Source organism: Mesoplodon mirus, assembly GCF_964341445.2.
Source record: "Mesoplodon mirus genome assembly, chromosome: 1".
Classification (NCBI taxonomy): domain Eukaryota; kingdom Metazoa; phylum Chordata; class Mammalia; order Artiodactyla; family Ziphiidae; genus Mesoplodon; species Mesoplodon mirus.
In genome coordinates this window covers 5,363,702-5,390,799 of record NC_138976.1, presented here as the reverse complement: position 1 = coordinate 5,390,799, position 27,098 = coordinate 5,363,702, and the positions used below count along the sequence as shown (strand labels likewise).

Below are 27,098 nucleotides of genomic sequence, written 5' to 3'. Positions count from 1 at the left end.
TTCTGCAAAATCAAAGCTGATACTGTTTGTATTCTGTTCTGTAGTGATTAGCAAGCCTTCTTTATTTTGTCTGTAGATTGTTTTTCCAAGTTGGAATCCATTTTGTTTACGTTATTATGAACGTGACTGTTCACTCCATAGCTAAGTCACGGAGCGTGATTATGTTCCCTTTCCTGAGCAGTTTTTTGTTTTTCTGTTTCTCATTGAGCATTATTCCCCTTTGATTCATGCTGCCCAGTTTTGGTCAGCGTTAAAAGGTTAGATTTTTAAAAACCAGGAATCATTTGTTGCAGAGAACAGATCCCACTCAAGCAAACTTGAACGAAAGGGGAGTTTATTGGAAAGATGTGGTGGTTTCTCAAGGAATCCAGTGGCAGGAAGATTGGCCAGTGTGAGGAACTGACACCAGGAACTAGGAAGGCAAGAACTAAGGTTACCTCTGTCTCTGTGGTCGAGTGAGCCCAGGGCCTCTGGGCAGCTTTATAAGCTGCTCTGCTCGAGACCTCACTAGGGATCCCCTGGAGATCCTGGTTCCCGTCCCAGATTTCTAGGAGCAGCTACTGCCTGGCTTAGTGCAGCTATTAGATTTACCCTCTGTGTTCAGGAGTCTACCTAGTTGTGGTGGACAATACTTCAGAGAGTGTTCACAGTAGTGGTTATCTATTCACAAGGCAGGAACTTCATATGCCAGGAATAGACAGAGAGGTTGACTTGGAAAAGTAACCCCTCGCTTGCTGGGGGACTCATAGCTTTTAGACTGTTTTTCCAGATTTCAGAGTCTCGGTCAACATATAACTCTAAACCACGTGAGCTGTCTTTTTTCTTCTCTCCTGTTGAGCAGTGCTGGAGAAAGCTCTAACCGACATGGCATTTTCTTCTTCTCCTTGTTTTGTCCAGAATAATTGGGAATCTTGGCTGCTGGAGGATTCTAGCCGAGCTGAACTGCCTGTGACAGAGAAGAGTGATGATTCCTTGCCCATGGGAGTTGCCATAGATTACACCAACCAAGTGGAAATCACCATCAGTAAGTACAGTCTGACATAGCTTAGGGCAGAAGTAGTCTTCTTCCCATCATGGTTAATATTCAAATCCAGCTCTATGTTTTCATGATAGAATCTACTCTGCTGTGCGCGTTTAACTTGTTGTACCATGTTTCTACTTAAAGAGTGAGAGAGTGTGTTGTACAACGCTCATCTAATTTGAATGGATATTCATTGACACATACTCTGTGTGTCTGAGTATCTGAGTGTTGGCGTGTCTGTGTGTGCTTTAGAATACGGCTAAAATACACAGTGCTGATTTCATAGCTTTGTCTGTGTGCCCCTTCCAGGTTCCCAGTGCCTCCCAAGGGGACAGCACCCCACGGCATGTGGGTGCTACATACCAATACTTGGTTCGAAGGCCTGGTTAGAAAATGGAGGCCTCAGGCACAGGCTTCCAGATGGGGCCTGAGCACATGCTTTGAGTCTGTCTTCTCCCCTGCTGAGGCTCGGCAGGGCCGCAGTCCCCTGAAATGTGAAAGTGAGACAAGACATATTTTTTCTCACATATCTAGAGAACAAATGAGTGTTTACCAGTGGGGAGAGGGAAGAGCTGGGCGATATCGAGGTGGGGGAGTGGGAGGTACAGACTGTTGGGTGTAAGACAGGCTACAAGGGTGTACTGTACAACAGGGGAATACAGCCAATGTTTTGTAATAACTATAAGTGGAGTGTGACCTTTAAAAATTGTATAAAAAATAAAGTAAGAGAATAACAAAAAAGAGAGAGAGCAAAGGGAACAGCATAACCAACAACATAACGAAAAGGCAGCCTGTGGAATGGGAAAAGAAAATTACAAACCATATATCTGATAAGGGGCTAACATCCAAAATATATAAGGGACTCATACAACTCAATAGCAAAATAAAACAAAGTAAACAACCTGATTAGAAAATGGGCAGAGGACCTGAATAGACATTTTTCCAGAGAAGATGTACAAATGGCCAGCAGGTATTTGAAAAGGTGCTCAACGTCACTAAGTACCAGGGAAATGCAAATCAAAACCATAATGAGTTATCACCTCACACCTGTTAGGACGGCTGTTATCAAAAAGCTAAGTGATACCAAGTGTTAGCAGAGATGTGGAGAAAAGGGAATCCTTGTATACACTGCTGGTGGGAATGTAAACTGGTGCAGCCAGTATGGAATAGAGCATGGAGGCTCCTCGAAAAATTAAAAATAGGGCTTCCCTGGTGGCGCAGTGGTTGAGAGTCCACCTGCCGATGCAGGGGACACGGGTTCGTGCCCTGGTCCGGGAGGATCCCACCTGCCGCGGAGCGGCTGGGCCCGTGAGCCATGGCCGCTGAGCCTGTGCGTCCGGAGCCTGTGCTCCACAACGGGGGAGGCCACAACAGTGAGAGGCCCACGTATCGCAAAAAAAAAAAAAAAAAAATTAAAAATAGAACTCCCGTGTGAGCCTGCAGTTCCACTTCCCTTTCCAAAGGAAGTGAAATCAGGATTTTGAAGAAATAGCTGCACTTCTGTATTCATTGCAATGTTATTACCGCAGACAAGATATGGAAACAGCCAAAGTGTCCATCAGTGGATGAATGGATCGAGGAAATGTGTTATATATACAATGGACTGTTCCGCCCTAAAAAGGAAATCCTGCCATTTGCAACAACATGGATGGACCTTGAGTGAAATAAGCCAGACACAGAAAGACAAATACTGCATGATCTCAGTTACATGTGGAATCTAAAAAAGTCACACTCAGAGAAACAGAGAGCAAGAATGGTGGTGGCCAGGGACTAGAGGGTGGAGGAAATGGGGAGGTGTTGGTCAGAGGGTAGAAACTTTCAATTATATTATGAATAAGGTCTAGGAATCTATACTTGAAATTTACTAAGGGCATAGATCTTAACATAGACACACTACTATATATAAAATAGGTAACTAATAAGGACCTACCGTATAGCACAGGGAACTCTACTTAATACTCTGTAATGACCTATGTGGAAAAAGAATCTAAAAAAGAGTGGATATATGTGTGTGTATAACTGATTCAGTATAGCAGAAACTAACACAACATTGTAAATCAACTATACTCCAATAAAAATTTTTTTAAAAAAAGTTTTCACCACACACACAAAATGGTAAAGTACGTGAGGTGGTGGATGTGTTAATTAGCCTGGTTGTGGTGACCATTTCACAGTGTATACATCCATCAGATCATCATGTTGTATATACCGTAAGTACGTACGATGTTTGTCAGTTTTATCCCAATAAAACTGGGAAAAAATATTTGTTTACAAAAAGCCATATTCTTTGCACTTTGTGCTTCATTTTAGAAAGGTGTACCCGTCAGACACCACTAAGTTCCTTGTCCTTTCCCTGGTCAGGCTGTTTGGTCTGATTAGCTTATTTACTCTGATTCTCGTAAAGACTTAATTGACAAAATGCATGCTTATGATTCAACTGTGAATGAATATAAAGTAGTGGGACTCACTTCTCTGTGCCCTACCGTGTGTTTTCCAAAGTGGCTCATCTGTCATTTTTTTTTTTTTTTTTTTTTTACTAAAGGAGTCGCTTCCTGGCGACTCCTGTCTTGGTGAGGGGAATGCTAAACCTACCTCCCAAACACCAGGACACACATAAAAATCGGAGGTTTAGGAGTCAGAGCCACTGCAGGACTGCTAGGGCTTCCCTGTAGGGCTGGCGGGACGGTGGCCATCTGATCATGGCAGTAGCTCTTCTTTAAGGAGCTGTTTCGTAAAAGGCTGTTCAGATCCAAATCAGAACAAACCAACTCGAGCTACTGTAGAGATGAGTCCTGTGAAGCGTCTTGCTTCCGGCAGTCTTCCGCTTCTGGGCCCAGGCCCTTCAATCGACTTGGCCCTTTTATCACCTTTGTTTTCTTTTTTAACAGATGATGAGAAGACTCTTCCTCCTGCTCCAGTTCTTATGTTACTTTCAACAGATGGTGTGCTTTGTCCATTTTACATGATCAATCAAAATCCTGGTGTTAGGTCCCTCCTCAGGACACCAGAGCGGCTCTCACTGGAAGGAGAGCGACAACCCAAGTCATCAGGTGCGTGCCTCCCCCCATTTTGGCTGAGAGGGGATACTGAGGGCTCGTACAGGAGTATTTGCTGGGATGGATACTGTGAGGACACACGGTGGTTATCTTTATCAGCCGGTCTGTCTTTTCGAGGCAGGACTAATCTTTTCCTCAGACACAGGCACATACTTGCCTTCTCTCACCCCCAAGCTTTATTCTCCAACCTTTACTTTAGAGAAAAAGGAATCTCAGCCCAATGGATCCCATTAGGTAATTTACTGACAGTATCCTATTATAAGACCCTATATTATATGGTCTGAAACCTAACACGTTTAATCATGAGAGGTTGGTTAAATAAATGATTGTACATCCATACAGTGAAATGCCATGTAACTATTAAAAATGTTATATTTATTGACAAGGAAAGGAGAGAACATATCGTAAAAGAGCACTGTATACTCTGATTCCTTTTTTATGAGAAGAATATGTACATAGAAAAAATACTTGAAAGTTGTTAAAATCTAAATAGTGGGTATTGCTGGGTGATGAGAACATGGGAATTTTCTCTTTGTATTTAATTTTCTTTAGTTTTTTTTTCCCCTCCTCTTTGAAGATATCACTTAAGTAATATATGTTTATTGGAGAAAAATTAGAAAATACAAAGACAGAATCACTTCAGAACCCATCAAGCAATATAGCCAGTCAGCATTTTGGTACATATACTTCACATACATAAATGCATGCATATAAATGCCAATCTGCATTTTCAAAATTTTCACAATGGCAGTGCATCACTTGTGAGAACAAAATGAACTTTTTAGAAGGACATTGTTTCATATTTTGGAATTTTACTAATATTTCTCTTTTTGAATTCTGTGAGTATATAACTAGTAAGTTTTTTCTCTTCTAATATAGCTAAAAAAGCTCATACTGCCACCAATTCTATATCTAGGAAGCAATGTTGACCAGTTGGGTTGGATGTGGTGGAGAACACTTAGGGGATCTTTTCTCACTGCTTCCCAATGCAGAGTGAGTTGTACTTCATAAATAGAGCCACTCAGATACTCGGGCTCCTATCAGCTGGCAGTGTGACCCCAAGTAATATACCGGGTGCCTTACATAGACTGAATCAGTGTTGTTGTGTTGGGATATCTCCTTATCTGCAGTGTGTACTCGGAGTTATTTTTTCCCCTTTAAGTGGTCCTGAGTCCCATGAACTACCTACACTCAGTTGCTGGGTCTGTCTGTAACAAGCAGTGTACCCTGTGAGGTCGGGAGCCTGTGGGATGATGTTTGTTTCTGACCACAGTTCAGTGTGAGGGACTTGCTACAAGCCCCTTATTCCCTGAGCACGAGGAAAGACCAGTTTTACTGTTTGCCCCTCCTAGAGAAACCCCATGTTCCCTCATGCTTAGCCCAGAGGTAACAGCCATGTTTAGATGAGAGGAAGAGAGCCACTGAAGGGGGAGGAGGTGTCCCACCAGTTCACCAGCTCTAGCTGAAGCTGGCTCATGGGTTCAGAGGACATCAGTGGTTCTGCTTGCTTCCACACTCCAGCGCCAAGGATGCTGGGTTGAATGATCACAAATAGCAGCATGATGGTTTTCAGATATTTAGTTCCATTTTCAGTGGGGAAGATGCCTATGATTTCTTTTGGGTTTGGCATATGCTTTTTGTATTGGTCTACTAAATGCATGGAAGTGATTAACACATATGCTTGGGTCTCTAAAGAGGTAAGCTGTTGTTGGTTCCATATTTATTGTGTAAAGGAAGTATTAACAGAATAGATAGGCTTGCATTATATACTGTCATAGAAGTGACAATTTACCTGGGGGTCGTTGTTTTCAGAAAGTGGCATTTTCCTAGTTGTATCCTAAGCATTTCCTTGCTTTAGACATAGTGAAGATAAACTGTCATCTCTGACAATTTGGAAGAACCAAGACCCATAAATGTATTGATAAAAAAATACTGCTTTCGGGCTTCCCTGGTGGCGCAGTGGTTGAGAATCTGCCTGCTAATGCAGGGGACACGGGTTCGAGCCCTGATCTGGGGTGATCCCACATGTCGCAGAGCAACTAGGCCCGTGAGCCACAACTACTGAGCCTGCGCGTCTGGAGCTTGTGCTCCGCAACAAGAGAGGCCGCGATAGTGAGAGGCCCGCGCACCGCGATGAAGAGTGGCCCCCGCTTGCCACAACTAGAGAAAGCCCTCCCACAGAAACGAAGACCCAACACAGCAAAAATAAATTAATTAATTAATAAACTCCTACCCCCAACATCAAAAAAAAAAAAATACTGCTTTCTTAGTTAGTTATTTAATTTGGAGAATTAACATGTTTACTTTATAGAAAGTTTGGAAAATAGAAAAAATTTTAAATTTGCCTTTTATGGTATTCTCTTTCAGTGTTTTTTCATAAACATCTTTCTTCATAGTTGTGATTATATTGTATACATAATTGGTATGCTGATCTTTTATTTAAATTTTAAGTGTTTTCCAGGTTCTTAAGTAATTTTTATGATTCATTTAGGAGTGTTTAATACTCTATTGAATATATTTTACCATTTGGGTTGTATTAAATATCTTTTTCATTTTTTAGGTTATTTCCATAGTCTTTATTCTTAAAATTGGGATTACTAGGTACGTGTTCTGTGATTTTTGAGACATAATGCTAAAATGCTTTCTAAGAGACTGTGCTAAAAAGGTACCTAGTAGTGATAAAAAGTTTCAGGTTTGTTTTACCCTTTCAAACATAGGGGATTATATGTATTTTTATTTTGATAATTTAGAGGACAACCAAAAATGTGCCTCATTTAAATTTGTATTTCTTTGATTAGAGACATTGAATATATTTTCTTTTTGTGAATTAGATTCCCAGCTTATATTTATTAAAGTCTCAACATTTTTTAAATCTCAATTTGTATGAGCTTTAAAAAAAATAAAACATATTACTTGTCATTTGCTGCAAATTTTTTTTCATTTACCTTTTGGTTGTATAACTATTTCTGTACATAGTCAAATCTTTATCTTTTGCGGTTTTTGGGGGTTTTTTTGGTCACTTTTAGGTTTATCAAGTTGATAGACTCTAAGAGACAACTCACTTTTTGCCTCCTTTGTTTTGAGATATAGTTATATATATGCTTTTGTATATGTGTGTGTCTTTAATTAACCTGGAGTTGTTTTAGTGACTATTATGAGGTGTAAGTCTGAATTAAAGTTTTTTCCTGATAATAAAATATTGCAGAATAACTTATGTTTCACTGTAACATCGAGAAGTGTATTTTTTCTACATTACCCAAGTGGGTGTTCATGAAGTCCTATTCGTCTAATGTCTTTTTGCATTTCCTTTTTCCTTCAGAGTTTTAGACATCTTACCATATGGAATGTTTGCTATGGAAAGTCCAGCATCAACTCCATTTCCCTTTTTTTTTTCCCTTGTGGAACAAGAACCGTTATTCCTGGCTTCGTTCTTCCACAAACCCACTTGCTCTCTGTGATGTGGACCTCCACTGTTACGGGGTTAACGTCTCCCTTCCTTTGTCTCCATGTTTCTCATTGCAGGAAGTACTCCTTCTACCCCCACCTCCTCTCAGACCCCGCAGAAGCTCGATGCGGCAGCAGCTGTAGCTCCTGCCTCTGTTCTGCCTTCGTCACCGACGGCTCCCACCTCCACCTTCTCGTTGCCTTCCGCCGTTGGAGCCCCTGCTGTGTTCTCCTTTGGTCCTTCATCCTTGAAGGCATCTGGTTCTGTCACTGGGGAGGCCCCTCCGTGTTCCAGTGCCTCTGACAATTCCAAAGCAGCCTTGGGCCCTGGAGCATCCTCCTTCTCTTTCATTCCTCCTTCTCAAGCCTCCCTCGTACTCACCCCTGCGGCCTCTCCCATGGCACCCTCAGCTGCCTCATTCTCCTTTGGATCATCGGGTTTTAAGCCTACCCTGGAAAGCACGCCAATGCCAAGCGTGTCAGCTCCAAACACAGGAATGAAGCCCACCTTCCCACCACCAGCCTCTACAGTGAAGGTCAACCTTAGCGAAAAGTAGGTAACACTTAAAGTTTGATGGGTAGAAATATCGCTTGTTATTCACTAGAAATAGAGTCGCTGTGAGTGGAGTTACTGAATAGATTTTCTTTTCCTTTTTCCCATAGTAATACTTGCAAATGGTAAAAATTCAAACAACATAAAGGTTTGCATTTCATCAGTGGACAGAGTCCAGAGATGCCTCTTAGAATTTTTTTTTTAACTATTAGAAGTTTATATTTAAATGCTTGTTTTGCTTTTTCAGGTTTTAAATGTAGGAGATATTCCTTACTTTAAAAAAATGGAGCAATACAGACTACGTAGCCCTTAAGGAAAAAGGATCTCTCTAGTCCTTTTTCTCCCTTGTGTCCACTCTTGACTCTCTGAACTGTTTTCCACATAGCCACTGAGTGATCTTGTGAAATTGTAAATACACCAGATGACGGTCCCCAGCAGCTTTTCATTCCTCTGAGTCCAGTCCACACACTTCAGCGTGGTGTTCCACTTTCCTCCAGACCTGGGTCCTACTAACTCACTCATATCTTATTTTTTACTGCTTTATCTGCTTGTTTCGTTCTCACCACTAGCATGTAAGCTTCTTGAGAGAAGTAATCCCTTATACCTTGTAACCCTTCCTAAGATAGCCATTGAGTGTAAACACTACCAGTTCGCCCCCACCCTTCTGTAGTATCTCTCATTACTATGTAGGGGCTGCTGGCTGCTGTCATTGTTAATATTAAATTTACCACGCAGCCACTTCATTCTAAAGGTTGCCTAGTATTCCATTTTGTGGCCACACCATAATTTATTTGACCAGTCATCTGATGCTGGTTGTTTAGATTGTTCACAGACGTTTGCTCTTTAGGTGAAACTTAACCTCCCCTGCCCAGTAGATGGTCAGCATCCCAAAGATGGTGACCTGCTCTCCTCTTCCTCCCTCATTCCCCAGAGATGATCACCCCACAACGAGTTCTCAGTAATTTCCTTGGCAAAGGGAGAGCCCTAAACTCTCCTAAGTCCAGGAGAGTCCCACCCTCTTTCTTTACTCAGCTAGATAGAATCGACAATAAATGTTTTAGGCCATGATAAACTTAGTTTCATCCTCACGTTAAGTACTTATTAGATATTTTCACTGAATTTCTCATTCCAAATAAGCACATGATAAATGCTTTCATGGAGCTTTCACCTTTTATAAGAAATAGCTAAATGTGTGCATCTCCTGAAGGCGAAAAAGTATGGATAGTAAGTTATCCTTTGATGATCGCTCATGACCAGTGTGAAAGGATCTCACAGCAGCAGGCTATTTTGATCCATTCGGGCTTCCATTTTCAGGTTCACGGCCGCGGCCACCTCTGCTCCTGTTCACAACTCACAGAGCACACCCTCAATGCTGCCATTTTCCTCGGCCTCCAAGCCAGCATCCTCTGGACCTCTCAGCCACCCTGCACCTCTCTTGGCATCATCCAATTCCTTGTCATCCAAGTCCTCAGTCTCTTCCTCAGTATCAGGTATGATTTTAAGCAAACTGCTTTAGAGCTCAATCCTGAATTCCCAGATGAATATTTTTCCAAGTTGTGGGACTTCCCTGGCGGCCCAGTGGTCAGGACTCCGCGCTTTCACTCCCAGGGGCTCAGATTCAATCCCTGTTCGGGGAACTAAGATCCTGTAAGCTGCACGGCACGGCCAAAAAAATTTTTTCCAAGTTGTTTAAAAAATCCTTACTTTTAAGGACTGTTGTTTAAATCCTTTTTCTTGCTTCCTGTAACTCACACTGAAGTCCTGTGGCTTTTGTACTCTGGATTGGGAAGGTTCACAGTGGCCTCAGTGCTGCCATGCTGTCTCCATCTTGTTGTGGGACATTTATCTTCACGCAGAGCCTGTCCTACATGAAGGTCAGTCACAGAGCAAGTCTTTAAGCCACATAGATGAGAAGGAGCCTCCGGTGGCTTTATGCTTATTTCCTCTGATGACTGTCTCTGGGTTTTCACACTCAGCCCTACCGCAAGCAAATTTATTAAATAAAGATCATAAATGGGAATAATGATTATAGCCAAGTTGAAGTGCGTTATAAAACCCCATGAGTAAATGTACCCAGCCTATCTCTTTCTTCCTTCAAACCTACAGAAAGGTTGCATAAATTATATTCTGAATACCATGCCCTTCCCTGAGAGTCAACACTTGCTAACATTTTGCACCATTTGCTTTATGTCTTTCCTTTTTAATGTAATTTTTTTTAAACATTTGAAAGTTAATTGCAGACATGAAACACTTCACCCTTAGGAACTTCAGTATGTTTCCTAAAAATAAGGGCACTCAATACATTGTCACACTGAGGAAATATAACAGTAATCCAGTCTACAGCCGGTATTCACATTTCCACAGCTGTCCTTTTAATGTTCTTTGTAGTCGTTTTCCCCCCCCTCCAATCCAGGAGCCACTCAAGGACCACACGTTATATTCCGATTTTGTCTTGTTAGTCTCAACCAGTTTCTCACCTTTTTTGTCTTTCTCAGCATTGACATTCGTGAAGAGGTCAGGCCAGGTAGTTCTGTGGACAGGCCCTCGATTTGGATTTGAGAGTTTCCACGTGGCGAGAGTCACATGAAACATTTTGAGCAGTAATACCACATAGGTGATGTGCATCACATCACATGATTTCTTTTTGTCCTGACGTAAGTGATGTCAGTTTGCTCACATGGTTGGGATGGTGTTTGTCAGATCTGTCTCAGTTTTTAAGTTGGTTGCTTCTATGAATTCCAGTGATAATACCTAGCCAGACATACTTGGGTAGCCATTTGGTGTTTGAGCCGTCAGGAATAATTTTATCTTGATAATTGAGCAAGCATTGAGCTGTGAAATTCCTGAAATCTTCTCTCTTACCTATTGCTCAAGAGAAAGGGCTGCCTTGTGTCGTTTGCCAAAGTCACCTCCTTCTGGGACTTGTCATCAAATTCTGAAAAGCACCTGTCTGTGACCCAAAAAATTAACAAGCCTTCCTTTAGTCTTTTCCCATGTCTTTACAGTTTGGGAGAGAGGAGATGTACCGTAACACACGTACATTTTCTCCGTTTCCACCGCTTACCACCCAGATCTCCCTACCCCCATTGACATATTTAATTCTTACAGTTTGGTGGGTCTTGGATTATTGGATTGCAATCCCAGTTGTACCCTGGACGCAGTGGGGGATCCCCTCCCTAACCGTTTAATCAGGCTCTCTGGAGATGAGGCTTGGGTATGAGTTTTAGTGTATTTTTTTAAAGAACTCCTAGGTGATTCTAATGCACAACAGGGTGAGACTTGTCCTAGAGACTTCCAGGAGGGTCCTGAAGACCTTGTGAGTTCTTACAGGGTGATGGGGATTACTCTTCTGGTGGTCTTTAAACTTTGCCCCCAGTTCCCAGAGGTGCATCAGGAGCCTCTGTGGGGAGTGAGGATGGGCCAAGTGGACAGCCTCCTGGGCCTGCACACCATCCACACACCTATTATCAGAGACACTCCAGTTCTACCTGCTTTACAAAGGAGTTTCCTGTTTTAAAATGTAATACGTGTTTTTTAGTTATTTGGGAACTGTGGGTGTCACTCTTGGTAACAAAGATCATAAATGGGGGCTAGGGACAATGAGAAACTTTTTATTTTGGATTTGAGGAAAGGACAAATGAGGAGAAATAATGGGAATAAATACTGTTTGTTTTAACTGACTTCTTGTTCTAACAGGGCGATGTGCTCAGGGTAGTCCAAGTCCAGTGCCGTCAATGGTACAGAAATCACCTAGGATAACCTCTCCCATGGCCAAGTCGGGCTCTCCCCAGGTATGTTTAAACTCAACCTACAATGCTGTGTTTACTAATTTACTGCCCCAAACATACATGTTTATAAAATGGGTTTTTGTGTTTTAGAATTCACACCTTTGAAATAGTATATAGGATTATGTGATAGGAAATACCAAAGTATGATCTTTGAATATTTGTGACGTGAGCTCATAAAAGCCACTTATCTTAACCCTAGAGTCTTAGAATTGTTTTCTCTGCTGGTTCCTGAGCTTATCCATGTTATGTTCCGTTTGTTGAATTCTCTTTATGTCTGAAGACTGTGGTGTAGCACCTGATTTTTTTTCTATCATTCGCAAAGTAACCAAGAAATCTACCTACTGCCTTCTTTTTCTTTCCATAACAACTCAGTTTATTTTAGTTACTTAGTTTTTTACTAACATAGAATACACATGGAGGTAAAAAAGGATACATATGACACATGTCCACCTCAGTGAATTGTCACCAGCTGAATACACCTTGGTAACTAACACCCAGATGAAGAAATAGAACATACTAGGGTCCCAGAGTTCCCCTCATGTTCACCTTTCTGGTCACAGCTCTTGCCAAACGGGTCTCACTATTGATTTCTAACAGCATAGCTTAGTTTAGCCTGTTTGTGAGATTTTTCTGTATCATTGTTGCTGTATGGAATTCACTGGGTGACTCTACTACAAGCTTCATTCCATCCTTGACAGGCATCTGAGTAGCTTCCGGGTTTAAGTCATTGTGAATAGTGTTGTTATGACCATGCTAGTTGACGTCTTTGGGTTAATACGTGTATGTTTTTGTTGGGCAGATACCTAGGAGTGGAATTGTTGGGTCATAGAATATTCATATATTCCTCTTCGGTACATTCCTACTAGGAGCATATGAGTTCAGCTGCTCCACATCCTCGCCAGTCTTTGTATTTTTCATGGTTTATTGTTGTTGTATTTTGTGGTTTTGATTAGTATTCCCCTGATGACTGGTAAAATTCAGCTTTTTTTTCATATGACTATTAGCCATTTGACTGTCTTCTTTCACAGGGTGTCTTTTGGGTTGTCTTTTTCTTACTGATCTGTAAGAGTTCGTTCCTTGTTGGATATGCACATGCATGTGCAAACACATACGTATAATGCAAATACTAATACTTTCTCACTCTCTGAATTGCCTTTACATTCCCTTTGTGGTGTCTTTTGATGACTACAGTTCTTAATTTTAGTATAGTTCATTATATCAATTTTTCTTTTATAATGAGTGCTTTTTGTGTTCTGTTTTAGAAATCATTTCTTTTTTTTTTTTTTTTTTTTTTTTGTGGTACGCGGCCCTCTCACTGTTGTGGCCTCTCCTGTTGCGGAGCACAGGCTCCGGACGCGCAGGCTCAGTGGCCATGGCTCACGGGCCCAGCCGCTCCGCGGCACGTGGGATCCTCCCGGACCAGGGCACGAACCCGTGTCCCCTGCATCGGCAGGCGGACCCCCAACCACTGTGCCACCAGGGAAGCCCCCTAGAAATCATTTCTTATTCCAAGGTCAAAAAGATGTTTTCCTGTGTTTTCTGAAAGTTTGATTATTTTACTCTTCATATTTAGATCTGCAGTCTGTCATCTCCATTTATTTTTATGGTTTAACTTAAAGAGCATTTTCTGTCCATTTCCCACTTGATTACTTGAGTGTCCCCAGAACAGGAGTCCTGTCTTTTCCTTCTGTCCCTCTCCCAGTCAACCTCCTTCCTGCCCCCAGCACACACCTGTACAGGCTCCACAGTAAATGGCCAGTTTACAGGTGGAGCTTTGGGCATAAAGCATGACACATGGCATTTATTGAATAAAGCTGTTTTAATGAATGCTTATGCAGTCTAAAAACTCTCCATGTGTCAGTTGCTGTAGGTATCAAATAATCTGAAAGCCATCTCAAGTTATAACATCTCTAAAGCAGAATTCTTGGTTTCCGTCTTCCCCAGAAGCTGTTCCTTTTCTAGTATTGCCATCTCAGTAAGCAGCACTAACCAGGTACTTTGCTCTACCCCCAGTCCAGAAGTCATCCTAGATTCCTCTCTTTAATAGCACCTCCCCCAGTCCATACTAGCAAAGCTCTTGCCAGCTCTGCTCTGTGATGTATCGTATGTCATAAATCCACATCTCTGTCCCCTGCTAACATCGTATTTCAGGCCATTATCATCTCTTCCCTCATTGGCCTCCTGACTCCTCTTCCTATTTCTTTTCCTGCCTGTCACTGTCATCCATGCTCTATTCAGCAGTAGGAGGAATCTTTTAATATCATAAATCAGAGAATAGTTTAAACTCTCCTAAAACCCCGCTAGTACTTTTCCAACACACTTAGAATAAAATCCAGACTCCTTGGAATAGCTTTACACCACCTGCCTCTGCCTGCCCCCAGCTCCCTCCCTGACTTGAGGTGCCCACATTCAGTTCATATCTTTGCCTCAAACTTGCCAAAGTCTTTCCTGCCTCAGATTCTTTGCACTTGCTCTTCTCACTCCCTGGAGGTGCTTCCCCTAGAGCTTTCCATAGCTTTCTCCCTTTCTTCAGGTCTCAGTACAGAGGCAGTGCTCAGTGAGGGCTTTTGGGCTGTCTCATGTCAAGCAGTGCCCACTTTTATTCTCTCTATATGTTCCTGTTTACTTTTTTCATATCACTTATCACTAGCTGAAATTACCTGAGTTGTTTACCTCTTATTATATGTCTTGTCCCAGTAGGATGTGAGTTCCATGAGAGTAGGGACCTCATCTACCTTGTTTACCTCTATCTAGAGCATATCTTATACCAGGAAGAAGGTACCCAGTAAATACAGGTTCAAAAGAGTGAATAGTGGAACCGTGATGGTATTGTGAGAGCGCCGCGCCTGCGATAGATGCTGAGCCGCCTGCTCCAGGAAGCCATCACCTGGGGGGTGGGATGCACCTTAAAACCTTTGACTTTCATTTCAGGCAAAATCACTTCAGCCTCCTGTTACCGAAAAGCAGGGACATCAGTGGAAAGAGTCAGATCCTGTGATGGCTGGAATCGGGGAGGAGGTAAATTTGTTCCTGCAGATTTTTCCAGAAGTAGCTCTGATAGTGAGACTTGACTGGCTCTGAGTGTGGACTCCTACGTGACTGTTTTATTCTGCCACTGAGCCATGGCTTGTCCTGGGAGTCTGTGCTGTTAGCGGGCCCGGGAGCAGTGCCATCAGACTGAGCCGTCTCCTCATTTGTGGCCTCTACAGATCACTCACTTTCAGAAGGAGTTGGAAGAGTTGAAAGCCCGAACTTCCAAAGCCTGTTTCCAAGTGGGCACTTCTGAGGAGATGAGGATGCTGCGAACAGAATCCGATGACCTGCACACCTTCCTTTTGGAGATTAAAGAGACCACAGAGGTCTGTGTTTTTGATATTCTTCCTAAGTTGAATTGCACATTTGCAAAATGTTGTCCTGATACTCCATGGATGTATATATTTTCTCTTCAGGAACCACCAGTGTTGTTTTTTATGTGGATGAGTGGTTTACCTAGGAATGCCTGACTTCACATCCTACCTTGAGCACTTAATAAATTATGTGACTTTGGGCAAATTATTCCAGCTATTCTATGTTTTAGTTCTCTCATGTGGAAAATGGAATAATAAGTACTTTCTACCCCATTGACACTTACAAGGCACTCCATAAAAGTTTACTCTAGCTGTTCATTTAGTTAAGATATATTTGAAAATTTACTAAGTTTTTTTTCTTGGTATAAAAGCAGACTTTAATGAAGATACTATGGGTCATTTACAGGAGAAAATTTACTGTCTTTTATAGTAAATTGTTAGATTATAAAGGGTTAGGTTTAAAGTAAAAGCAGGATACTTAAGAGCATATACAGTATAAAAATAACAAATATTTGTTGTTAACTGTTTATTTACTGTGTTACAATTATTACTACTTACTATGTGCCAGGCATATCTATATTATCTCATTGAATCCTCACAGCTTTTCTGTGTGGTAGGCACTATTATTCTTTTTGTTTTGCAAGAACAGGAAACCAAGGCTTAGAGAGATAAAGTAATTTGCCCAAAGCCACCCAGTTACTGAGTTATAGAGCCAGGATCCCAGTTCAGACTGCCTGACTCCAGAGCTCTGGTCTTAAATAACACACTTGGAAAGAGGAAAGTTCTCAAGGGTGGGGAAGGGATAAATTGGGAATTTGGGATTAATAGATACTACTATATGTAAAGTAGATAGACAACAAGGACCTACTGTATGGTACAGGGAACTATATTCAATATCTTGAAATAACCCATAATGGAAAAGAATCTGAAAAAGAATATATATATATATGTATATATAACTGAATCACTTTGCTGTACACTTGAAACATTGTATATCAACTATACTTCAATAAAATTTTTAAAAATTAAAAAAAAAAAAGAAAGAGGAAAGTTCTCCACGGTTTTAACAGTGATCATCTTTAGATGGCAGGATTACCAGTACTTGTCTTATTTCCTGAGTTTCTGATCATTAGAGTATGTATTTTTTTTAGTGAGAAAGGGAAAAAAAATGAACATTAATATCTTTCTTTCCAAGCAGTGAAATTCACTTTTTGCTATATTCATATGTTCATCATGTTAAATATTTGAGAAATACCACCTTCCTTGATCTAGAAAGACAGGTTTATTTCTTGGAAATACCACTTTTGTATCAATTCATCCTCGTATCTTTTCTAGTCTCTTCATGGAGATATAAGTACCCTGAAAACAACTTTACTTGAGGGCTTTGCTGGTGTTGAAGAAGCCAGAGAACAAAATGAGAGAAACCGTGACTCTGGGTATCTGCACTTGCTCTATAAGAGGCCGCTGGACCCCAGGAGTGAGGCTCAGCTCCAGGTAGGAGAACCCCGCCAGAGCTGCTGAGAACAGTCTCCTAGACAGGCGCTCCTTTGGGAGATACAGGCTTGCCCAACTGCTTGTACAAAGTTGTTCATTTCCTGTGAGTGTTGACCCACTTGGCGTAGATAGACTCCCTTCACTGTCACAAAGAAAATGGCACTTTCCCACTTAAGGTTTTTTGGATTAAACAAAAACATAATTCTTAATTAAACCTTAAGATTGGTAGAGAGTAGCTGTTGAAAAAGATATATTTAGAAATCAAATCAGGAATAATAATTATTAAACTAGCATCTGTTCATTGGGCACCAAGTACTCTGTGAGGTGTTTTTTTGTTTGTTTTTTTTTAATATAAATGTATGTATTTATTTATTTATTTTTGGCTGCGTTGGGTCTTTGCTGCACACAGGCTTTCTCTAGTTGTAGCGAGCAGGGGCTACTCTTCATTGCGGTGCATGGGCTTCTCATTGTGGTGGCTTCTCGTTGCAGAGCATGGGCTCTAGGCGCGCGGGTTTCAGTAGTCGTGGCACACGGGCTCAGTAGTTGTGGCTCATGGGCTCTAGAGCACAGGCTCAGTAGTTGTAGCGCACGGGCTTAGTTGCTCCGCAGCATGTGGGATCTTCCCAGACCAGGGCTCGAACCCATGTCCCCTGCATTGGCAGGCAGATTCTTAACCACTGCGCCACCAGGGAAGCCCTGTGAGGTGTTTTTTAAGACATTATTTCTAGTCTTCAAAACCTGCTGCTCTGCAAGGTGAGAGTTACTGATCCCATTGTACAGATAAGGAACTGGAATATCATAGGCTAAGGAGCTTGCCCAAGGTAATGTTGATACTAGTAAGAGTGGGACCAGAATCGAAACTTCTACCTGCCGGGGCTCCTTCCTGTAACTGTTAGCAAAGTTACTCTTCTCATTCTTAATTATTCCTATATTCTCTTTGAGCTAAATCTGAGTTTTGTTTCCATCTTTCAATTTATTCAAAATTGTTGCATCACAGCTTTAGTAGGGGTCATCTTCCACCACCTTGCATTTCCTTAGAATCAGGTAGGAAAGGGTGCAGGGGTGGCAGCACTGGCCTTCCTCACCTGGGACCTGAGTCTGTGAGTATGGTGAACCCCCTCCTGCCTCAGAGGATTTGAGGCTGTAGACTCTACTGTTGCTGTCATTTCCACCCCACACCTGGTAAGCATACTGACAGTAGGAAAATGAAAGAAGTGGAGGCCTCCCAGAAAGGTTGAGGAACCCCTACTGTGTCCTGCTGCCCTTGAGGTATTCCTAGGTGTGTCCTTCTCCTGGGGATGGTAACCCTCTTAGCAGAGAGTGCCGACCACCTGCCTACCGCTCATCAAATTACAGGCCTCCACATTGAATCTGGTCACTCTTTCTTCCTATGTGCCTTTTCACCCCTTGCTCTGTGTGCAAACTAAAAGAATTCAGCTTTGGGTGAACCACTTTCCCCATTCAAGGGAAATAATTTTCTCTTTTCCACAGTGCTAAGTAGATAATAATAGCTAGCGTTTATTGAATGCATACCATATACAAAAGAAAGATAAGGAATCAGAGACACAGGAACTACCCAAGTCTTAACCACTAATAAATGCTGGACCCTGGAGCCTGGGCGGTCTGGCTCAGAGCCTATGGTGTTCAACACTACACTACAGCTGGATAAGTAGCAGCAGAAAGATTGACTTGTAAATATAACGTGGGGTGTGTTGCTATGGGATTGCAGATGGGGGAGCAGCTAAGCCACAGAAAAATATTTGTGATAGGCCTTAAAAGAAAAGTTTTTTTTCCTGGCAGACAAAGTTGGGAGGGCATTTAGAAGAAGCAAGATCAGTTAATGCACAGAGGTATGGTCACATTTGAAGTGTCCACAGTAAAGGGCCTCCCTGTAGTCATGGAGCACTGAGTTGAAATTTGTATTTGATGCTAAGGTTACTGCTGCTTCCTAGAATCAGCCTGGCTCTCTTTACATGACATTTTCTTCTTCAGTTAGGACACATACCCTTGTCCGAAAATAATTCTGAAAATACAGTTAAACACATTAAGATCTTTTTACAGATGTAAAGAGTGTTTTCCACTGTAAAGTACATTGTCTTCATTTGTATACATGTTTAATGGAATGCTTCGTTTGCATTAATGGAATGCTATATTTTTTTAATTTTTGAGAGTCAAATGGTATAGCCATGAACGTTAACACTGGACCAATATTTAAAGAAAATTATTGCAGGCCTAAAATAAATTAATAGGTAAGACTTCTAATAATGGTAAATTCAGTTTCTAGTGCTGATACTATTCTTTGTTTTTGAGAAATGAGTTTTTCCCCACTGGTGAGATGACTTATGTGTTCTACTCTATGAATAGATAGGTGAAGAATTATTTTCAGCACTGTTTTGTAGAATAATTTTGTCTGTGTTACAGTTAATTTCATGGGTGGGAGAGCAAAATCTAAATGGGTGCCCTGTCGGAGTAACAGAGTGCAGTGGAAAATTCCTAGGCCATGTGGAGATACTTTACAGGAGCTGAAAATGAGAACTAAGCAAGAACATTGGTTCCCTAGAGGCCCTAGGCCGATACACCCTTTCTGTTTCCCTTTTCTTCACACCACCTCTCTGTCACACGCTTTAAAAGGTTGAGTTGCTGTTTTTCATTTGAATTATAACATTCTAATGATTGTATTAAAGCCTATTACATTTTCCTTGTTCATTATGGTTCTCAGTTATAAAAAGACTTCAAAGTCATTTTAACTGTTTTGATACACCTTCCTGCAAGCTACTGGACAACTGAGTCAGATTGACGTTTCATTTTTTTCTTGTAGGAAATTCGGCGCCTTCATCAGTATGTGAAATTTGCTGTCCAAGATGTGAATGATGTTCTAGACTTGGAGTGGGATCGGCATCTGGAACAAAAGAAAAAACAAAAGTGAGCGAGGTCTCTCATCCACTGTGTAGATAATTGCTGTAGCCCTTTTAAAAGATCACTTAGGAGGATTTATTAAAAACCCTACAAAGGTTCATTCTCTTTGACCCAGTCATTATACATCTAGAAATTTGTTCTACAGAAACTATAGCAATATTCACAATAATTTACATAGAACAATTTATGTTACAGTGCAATTTATGAGAGTGAAAAATTGGATTCAACCTAGTTACCCAAAAGTTAGAGGAGTGGCTAATAAATCTGGTCACATTTTTTTCTTAATGCAGAATACTGTGTAGCCATTGAATCTCATATTCTCAAAAAAATCATATTAAATATATTTTGTGTTACATGAACTATGCAAAATATATAATTCTGTAACTAATTATTAGATATAAAATATGAAAAAGGTAAGACATAAAATCATACTAGGTGACCTCATTGTGGAGGTCTAATGTAGAAAAGGCTGGAAATAAATCTGTCAAAATACTCATAGTTATACCTGCAAGATGAGATTAAGAGGAATGTTTCTTTTATACTTTTCTGTATATTCCAAATTTTCCTTTTGAGGAAACATTCCTAATTAGTATGGATCACTAAAAGGATGAGAGGAGTGGTAACAGAGGTAGAGGAAAACCTTCTGTCCTGATCTTCCATCCGTGGATATTTGGTTTTATGCCTCGTGTTTTCCAGAAGGAATAGAATGCAGTACATTGTGAAAGCAGTAAGGTGCCCACAAGAAATGTGAAAACCAGGTCAGCCCTCAAAATGCTAGATTTCTGAAACACCTATACTTGATTAATGTGATTAGCTTTGTAAGGAAACAAACCAGGAAATGATCTATTCACTGTTTACAAAGCTGTGAGGTCACAGACTTTTAAGTGGGGCAACCTGGGTGTTGTGTCAGGGGCAGGGCTGGAAGGTGTTTAAAATTCAGTAAACAGAATTTAATACATTATATTCCACAATGTGGAGAAAGGCTTTGTGCCCGACATGAGGAGCATAGATATGGGAAGACAGAGGTGAACATTGATCCTCCAGACACTGACAGAGGGAAGGTTCTGTGGCCTGGAGCACTTGTCCCCGTGGGCAATTGGGCCCCTTTAGAGATTTCAGAGCTTACTCCCCTGATTCTGAATTCACGTTCCTCCCCATGTGAGAGAATGGCTTGACCTGACAGTGAGAACATTCTGCTCTGCTTGACAGTTGGATTTCTCTTTGCTAATTAATAACTTGGCTTTTTAAAAAGTGCATGATGGGGAATTCCCTACCGATCCAGTTGTTGAGACTCCGCGCTTCCACTGCAGGGGGGCACTGGTTCCATCCCTGGTCGGGGAACTAAGATCCCACAAGCTGCACGGCCAATAAGATAAAATAAAATAATAAAAAATTTAAAAATGAAAATAAACAATAAAAAGTGCATGATGCTAACAGAGAAGCCAGCTTCTTTGTTCTCCTTTAAACAACCCCATGGATTTTCTACTTAACGTGCTTTTTATTTTTTATTTTTTTCCTCTGCACTTGGGCTTTCTCTAGTTGCGGCGAGCGGGGGCCACTCTTCGTTCGTTGCAGTGCGCAGGCTTCTCATTGCGGTGGCTTCTCGTTGCAGAGCACGGGCTCTATCTAGGCACGTGGGCTTCAGTAGTTGTGGCTCGTGGGCTTAGTTGCTCCCCGGCATGTGGGATCTTCCTGGACCAGGGCTCAACCCATGTCCCCTGCACTGGCAGGCGGATTCTTAACCGCTGCACTGCCAGGGCAGTCCCTTAATGTGCTTTTTTTAAGTTCCCTTTCTGTAGAGTTCAGAGTCTTAAATCTGTACAATTTTCTAACACCTCTCTGTTTTGGGCCCTTCTCTAAATATTACCTTGTACCCTATTGAAATGCCTGTTAAAAATATATGTTGGGGCCTCCCTGGTGGCGCAGTGGTTGAGAGTCCGCCTGCCGATGCAGGGGATGCGGGTTCGTGCCCCGGTCTGGGGGGATCCCATATGCCGTGGAGCGGCTGGGCCCGTGAGCCATGGCCGCTGGGCCTGCGCGTCCGGAGCCTGTGCTCCGCAACGGGGGAGGCCACAACAGTGAGAGGCCCGCATACCGCAAAAAAAAAAAAAAAAAAATATATATATATATATATGTTGAACTAACTACCTTGTCACCAGAAAGGAAGGGACAGTTGTCCCTGTCTTCTTGTAATTCTTTTGGGTGGGTGACCCCCCCTGCTGCTAAATCATGTGCTGTTCCTCTGTTTCTTGACAGCACTCTGAAGAAATGACTGACTCCCTAGATTTCCCTGTACCCTTGGGCTTTTTCTTTTTATTTCATATAATTTACATACAGAGAAATATGCGTATCCTAATATATAGCTGGATGAATTTTCCCCCATTTCTTCCCTGGAACCCATCTGAGGTTCTGTCTGGCTGTGCTGTCCTCTGCTGCAGGCCCGGTCCTGCACATCCTAAGCTGCTCTTTCCTCCTTACACTTTATCCTCGTTAGGCTTTCATCCCCGCCCTTTTTTTTTTTTTGCGGTACACGGGGCTCTCACTGTTGTGGCCTCTCCCGTTGCGGAGCACAGGCTCCGGACGCGCAGGCTCAGCGGCCATGGCCCACGGGCCCAGCCACTCCGCGGCATGTGGGATCTTCCTGGACCGGGGCATGAACCCGTGTCCCCTGCATTGGCAGGTGGACTCTCAACCACTGCGCCACCAGGGAAGCCCTCATCCCCTTTTTATGTTCAAGTAATTTCTTGATGTTTCTTTCCCACTGGTGGTTCTCCAGTTTAGTCTTCTCACTGTTACAGTTGTAGTCTTTTTTTTTCCATTCGGTGGGGAGTTCCTTTACTTGAACCATTCACATTTAATTCTTTCCTCCTTGCTCTCAACAGGCGCCTGCTTGTGCCAGAGCGAGAGACACTGTTTAACACCCTTGCCAACAACCGGGAAATCATCAACCAACAGAGGAAGAGGCTGAATCACCTGGTGGATAGTCTCCAGCAGCTCCGTCTTTATAACCAAACCTCCCAGTGGGGCCTTCCCTTGGATGTTCCCTCGCAGAGCAGCCCTCACAGGTGTGCAGGAGAATGGGCGTTAATGCCACATGCGCTCAATAGATGTGGTTGGATGAACGAATAAATAGAGTTAGGTGGAGTAGTCTTAGAATGGTTCCCACGCGGCTTTGAAAGTGACTCTGCCGTCTTTCACCTGTGTGAGCCTGGTCAGCTTCCTCACCCTCTCTGATCCTTTGTTCCTTTGCCAAAAAGTAGGGCTAACAATACATGCCTCATGGGATTACTAGAGAGTTTAAAACTAAGTCTTTAAAGCACCTAGTAGTGTGCCTGATGAAACAGATGCTCAATAGATGATAACAGATACTATAGTCACAGTTTTATTGTTTAATTGAAAATTAACTCTCAGGATTAGGTTGACCAATTTGTCTTGAAGCTCAGATTTATCATTTTGCAAGAGTGTGGAGATTTCAGACCCTGCAGTTAGACAGTTTACCCCTGAAGTTACCAAGGTGGTCTTGTGTTTCTGCCTTTAGGCTGAATGTGTAGATTTTAATTGCCCCTCCTGCTGGAGCCCCGTTGGTGTTGTGTTTGCTCTGGGGTTCGGATATAATATTGAGACTGTGATCTCTTTCCTCTTGGATTAATTTCCTTGATTGGTCAGATTTTCCATTTCTGTATTGGGATGCTCTCATATCTTGCCTTTATATTTAGGAGGACAATGTACCACCACCACCACCACCCCCGACTTCTCAGGCCGTAGTCGGTTCATATGTAACACTGTCCTATTTCAGTTTTGACAGTGACCTCGAAAGCCTGCGCAATGCTTTGTTGAAAACAACCATAGACTTGCAAGTCAAACCCTTGCCCAAAGTCCCAGGTAAATGAGTTCTTCCCAGTCTTTAAACTCTCTTTGTTCTCTTTCATCTACTGACATCTTAAAAACCGAGTCTTATGCATTTATGGGTTCATGAATTTCTTGCAGCTAAACTGTCCCCCGTGAAACAGGCACAGCTGAGAAACTTCTTGGCCAAGAGGAAGACCCCACCGGTGCGATCTACTGCTCCAGGTAGAGGAAACTGGTCCTGAATTTTTAGGATGTGGGAGTGTGTGTGTGTGTGTGTGTGTGTGTGTGTGTGTGTGTGTGTGTGTGTGTTCGTTCCTTTGGTTCTTAATGGGAGATAGTGTGTGTGTGTCTGTGTGTCTGTGTGTCTGTTCCTTTGGTTCTTAATGGGAGATAGAGAAAATGTCCCCGGAATCTGTCATCCGGAAGCAGCTTATACATGGTCAATGAAACAGTTCAAGGTAGTTATTCTGGCTTTTACACTGTGTTTTCTGCAGTCCTTAGGTTCTGTGGCAGTGGTTCTCAAGGGTTTTGGGGGAGCTGGGCTGGCTCCAGGGGTCCTAGCCTCTGCTTTAGCTAGAGAAGCTTTACTTTTCTGATTGGTTTGGGGTTTTGACTAAGGCTACATTTGAAAAAAAGATGTTCTAAGAAAGAAGAAAAAAGAACTACAGATTAGGGAATGATGGCTAAAAACACTTGCTGAAAAGAAGCCACATACCTGATAAAAAATATTTTGTCATGAAATTATCTATATAATTACCTGAATTTGCTTTTAAAGAAATATTTGTTAGATGCAACTTTAGGCATAACCCTGCTTTGCTCTAGTGCCTGTAACTGCTTTTTTCTTTGAAATTATGTTTTGAGTTGAATTTTTTTTTTTTTTGGCTGCATTGGGTCTTCGTTGCTGCGCGCGGGCTTTCTCTAGTTGTGGCGAGCGGGGGCTACTCTTCATTGTGGTGCGCGGGCTTCTCATTGCAGTGGCTTCTCCTGTTGCGGAGCACGGGCTCTAGGCGCGGGCTGGGGTAGTTTCAGCACATGTAGCCAAGCTTTTTGGAAAATCAGGATCCAGTTCAGGATTGTACATCGCATTAAGCCGCTGTCCTCTTTAGTCTCCTTTATTTTTCCTTTTTGACAGTTTTACTACTTAAGCTTGCCTCCCCAAACACCGTAATTTGGTTTTGCCTGTTTTTTGGGCTTTGGATACTGCGGAAGTCCATTTATTTATTCTCTGGATGGGTTTCTCTTACTCCACATCAGGTTTCTAAGAGTCATCCATGTTGCTGCACGTAGCTGTTTGTTTTGTTGCTTCGGTGTATGAATATACTGCATTTGTTTATCCATTCTCCTTTTGGTGGGCATTCACTGTTTGCAGTTTTTAGCTGTAACATAGTAGAATGTTGCTCTGAACATTCTTGTGCTTGTCCCTTGGGGTACACGTGTATGTCTTTTATGTGGTCGTGTGGCTCCGAGTGGAATTGTGTCTCGTACTCTGTCCCTGTGCTCAGCGTCAGATTCTGCGTGCAATTCTCCTGTAGCGGGTCACACTTGGCCATCAGTGTGTGAATATTCCAGCTGTTCCACAGCCTTGCCAAGCTTGATATTATCAATCTTTTTCCTTTTAACTCTGCTGGTGTCACCTTTTTATATGTTTAATTACCATTTGGGTATCTTCTTTTGTGAAGTGCCTGATTAAATCCTTTGCTCATCTGTCTGTTGGATAATCTGTCCTGCTGATTTGTAAAAGTTTTTATCGGTTCTTGATACCAGCCTTTTGTTGGTTATATGAGATTATAGTTATTCACTTTGTTGCTTTTTAGCCTCTTAGTATCTTTCGGCAAAGAGAAGTTTTTAATTTTAAAACAGATTTTTCAGCCTTTTCTTTTATGGTCAGTTCCTGTTGTTCTGTTGAAGAAATCTTTCTCTACCTCTAAGTAACAAGAGTATGTATGCACCTTTATTATGGTCTAGAAATGTTAATGCTTTGCCTTTCAAATTTAGATCTGCTATCTACCTGAAATTGATTTTTTTAAAACAACTTTATTGAGGTGTAATTTGCATATCATAAAATTCACCTGTTGTAAGTGTATAGTTTGACGATTTTTGGTAAATTTACAGAATTGTATAACCATCACCACATTCCAGTTTTAAAACATTTCCATCACTTAAGAAGTTGCGTCATGCTGTTTGTAATCAGTTCCTATTCTGCTCCCAGCAACCACTGATCCGTTTTCTTTCTCTGTGGAACTGCCTTTTTTAGAAACTGCGTATAAATGGAATCATATGTAGTCTTTTGCTTTGGCTTCTTTCCCTTAATATAACTTTAAGGTTCACCCATGATGTGTATCATGTATTAGTAGTTCGTTCCTTTTTATTGCTGAATGGTATTCCATTGTATGGGTAGACCATATCTCGTTTATACTATCTGGAATTGATTTTTGTGTATGATACAAAGTATGGCTCTCATGTCATTTTTTTGTATTTAGATATCTGATTGTCCCAACACTGTTTAGTGAAGATTCTTCCTCCCTGCTTAGTGGCCACCTTTGTTGTAAATCGGGTTTCCTTATCCTCGTAGGTCTGATGGTCTGTACACTGATTAGAAACCACTGCCACCACACTGCCTCAATTAACTGGTGCTAAAATAAGTCTCAATACTGGTTCTTTTTCTAGATCCTAAAGCTATGCTGTTCAATATGGTAGCCTATTCAAATTAAAATTAATAAAAATTAAATAAAGAATTCAGTTAATCCCAGCAGCCACATTTCAAGTGCTCACTAGGTACATGTGACTAGTGGCTACTGTAATGGGAAACGCAGACATAGAACATTTCATCATCACAGAAAGTTCTACAGTCTAGAGTAGGGGTTGGCAAACTGTTTCTTAAAGAGCTGGATAGTAAATATGTAGTAAATATGTAGTTTCTGTGGTACCTAGTGAACTCTGCCCTTGTAATAGGAAAGCAACCACAGACTGTATGTAAACAGATGGGCATGCCTGTGCTTCAGTAAAACTTTATTTATAAAAGCAAGCAGCTAGCTCATGGCTGTCATTTGCTGACCCGTGATCTAGAATGTTTTGGCTCTTCTTGGTGCTTTCCATTTCCATATTAATATTATAATTGTCTTGTTAAGTTCTACCACCCTCAGCCCTCAAAGAGTTGAGATTTTGATTGGGATTGTATTGAATCTCTAAATTGACTTAAAAGAATTGACATTTGTACAGTGTTGATCTTTCATTTCCTAGACATGGCGTATGTTTATTTGGGTCTTTAGTTTTTCTAAATGTTTTCTGCATGGAGGACGTGCACATCTTTTGTTAGATTTATTCCTAAGTTTGATATTTTTGATGCTTTTATAATGATGGGGGTTTTTCACTTAAATTTCACTTTATGTTTTTATTTTATGTTAGATATAGTATATAGAAATGTACTAGATTTTTTGGTATGTTGACTGAATCTAGCATCTTGGCTAACTCATTTCAAATAATATGTCTGTAGCTGTTTCTTGGACTTTCTGTGGAAACAATTATACCTTCCATGGATATGAACACTTTTGTTTCTGCTTTTTATTTAATTTTCTTACCTTATTTCACTGGCTAGGACCTCCAATTCAGAGTCCAATAAAAGGGGTGAGG

The 27,098-nt window shown here is 41.5% G+C and overlaps 1 protein-coding gene across 2 annotated transcripts in view; it reads left to right on the top strand.

Moving 5' to 3' along the window:
* Positions 1-27,098, top strand: part of NUP214 (nucleoporin 214) — a 95,996-nt gene that overhangs the window by 12,268 nt on the left and 56,630 nt on the right. For both annotated transcript variants that reach the window (XM_082617275.1, XM_082617274.1), the window contains exons 10-21: positions 898-1,024; positions 3,910-4,071; positions 7,600-8,074; positions 9,389-9,564; positions 11,771-11,865; positions 14,794-14,880; positions 15,072-15,221; positions 16,545-16,703; positions 19,522-19,625; positions 22,502-22,684; positions 23,416-23,501; positions 23,607-23,690. In XM_082617275.1, the coding sequence (XP_082473401.1) occupies positions 898-1,024; positions 3,910-4,071; positions 7,600-8,074; positions 9,389-9,564; positions 11,771-11,865; positions 14,794-14,880; positions 15,072-15,221; positions 16,545-16,703; positions 19,522-19,625; positions 22,502-22,684; positions 23,416-23,501; positions 23,607-23,690 (1,888 nt within the window). The remainder of the gene's footprint in view (positions 1-897; positions 1,025-3,909; positions 4,072-7,599; positions 8,075-9,388; positions 9,565-11,770; positions 11,866-14,793; positions 14,881-15,071; positions 15,222-16,544; positions 16,704-19,521; positions 19,626-22,501; positions 22,685-23,415; positions 23,502-23,606; positions 23,691-27,098) is intronic.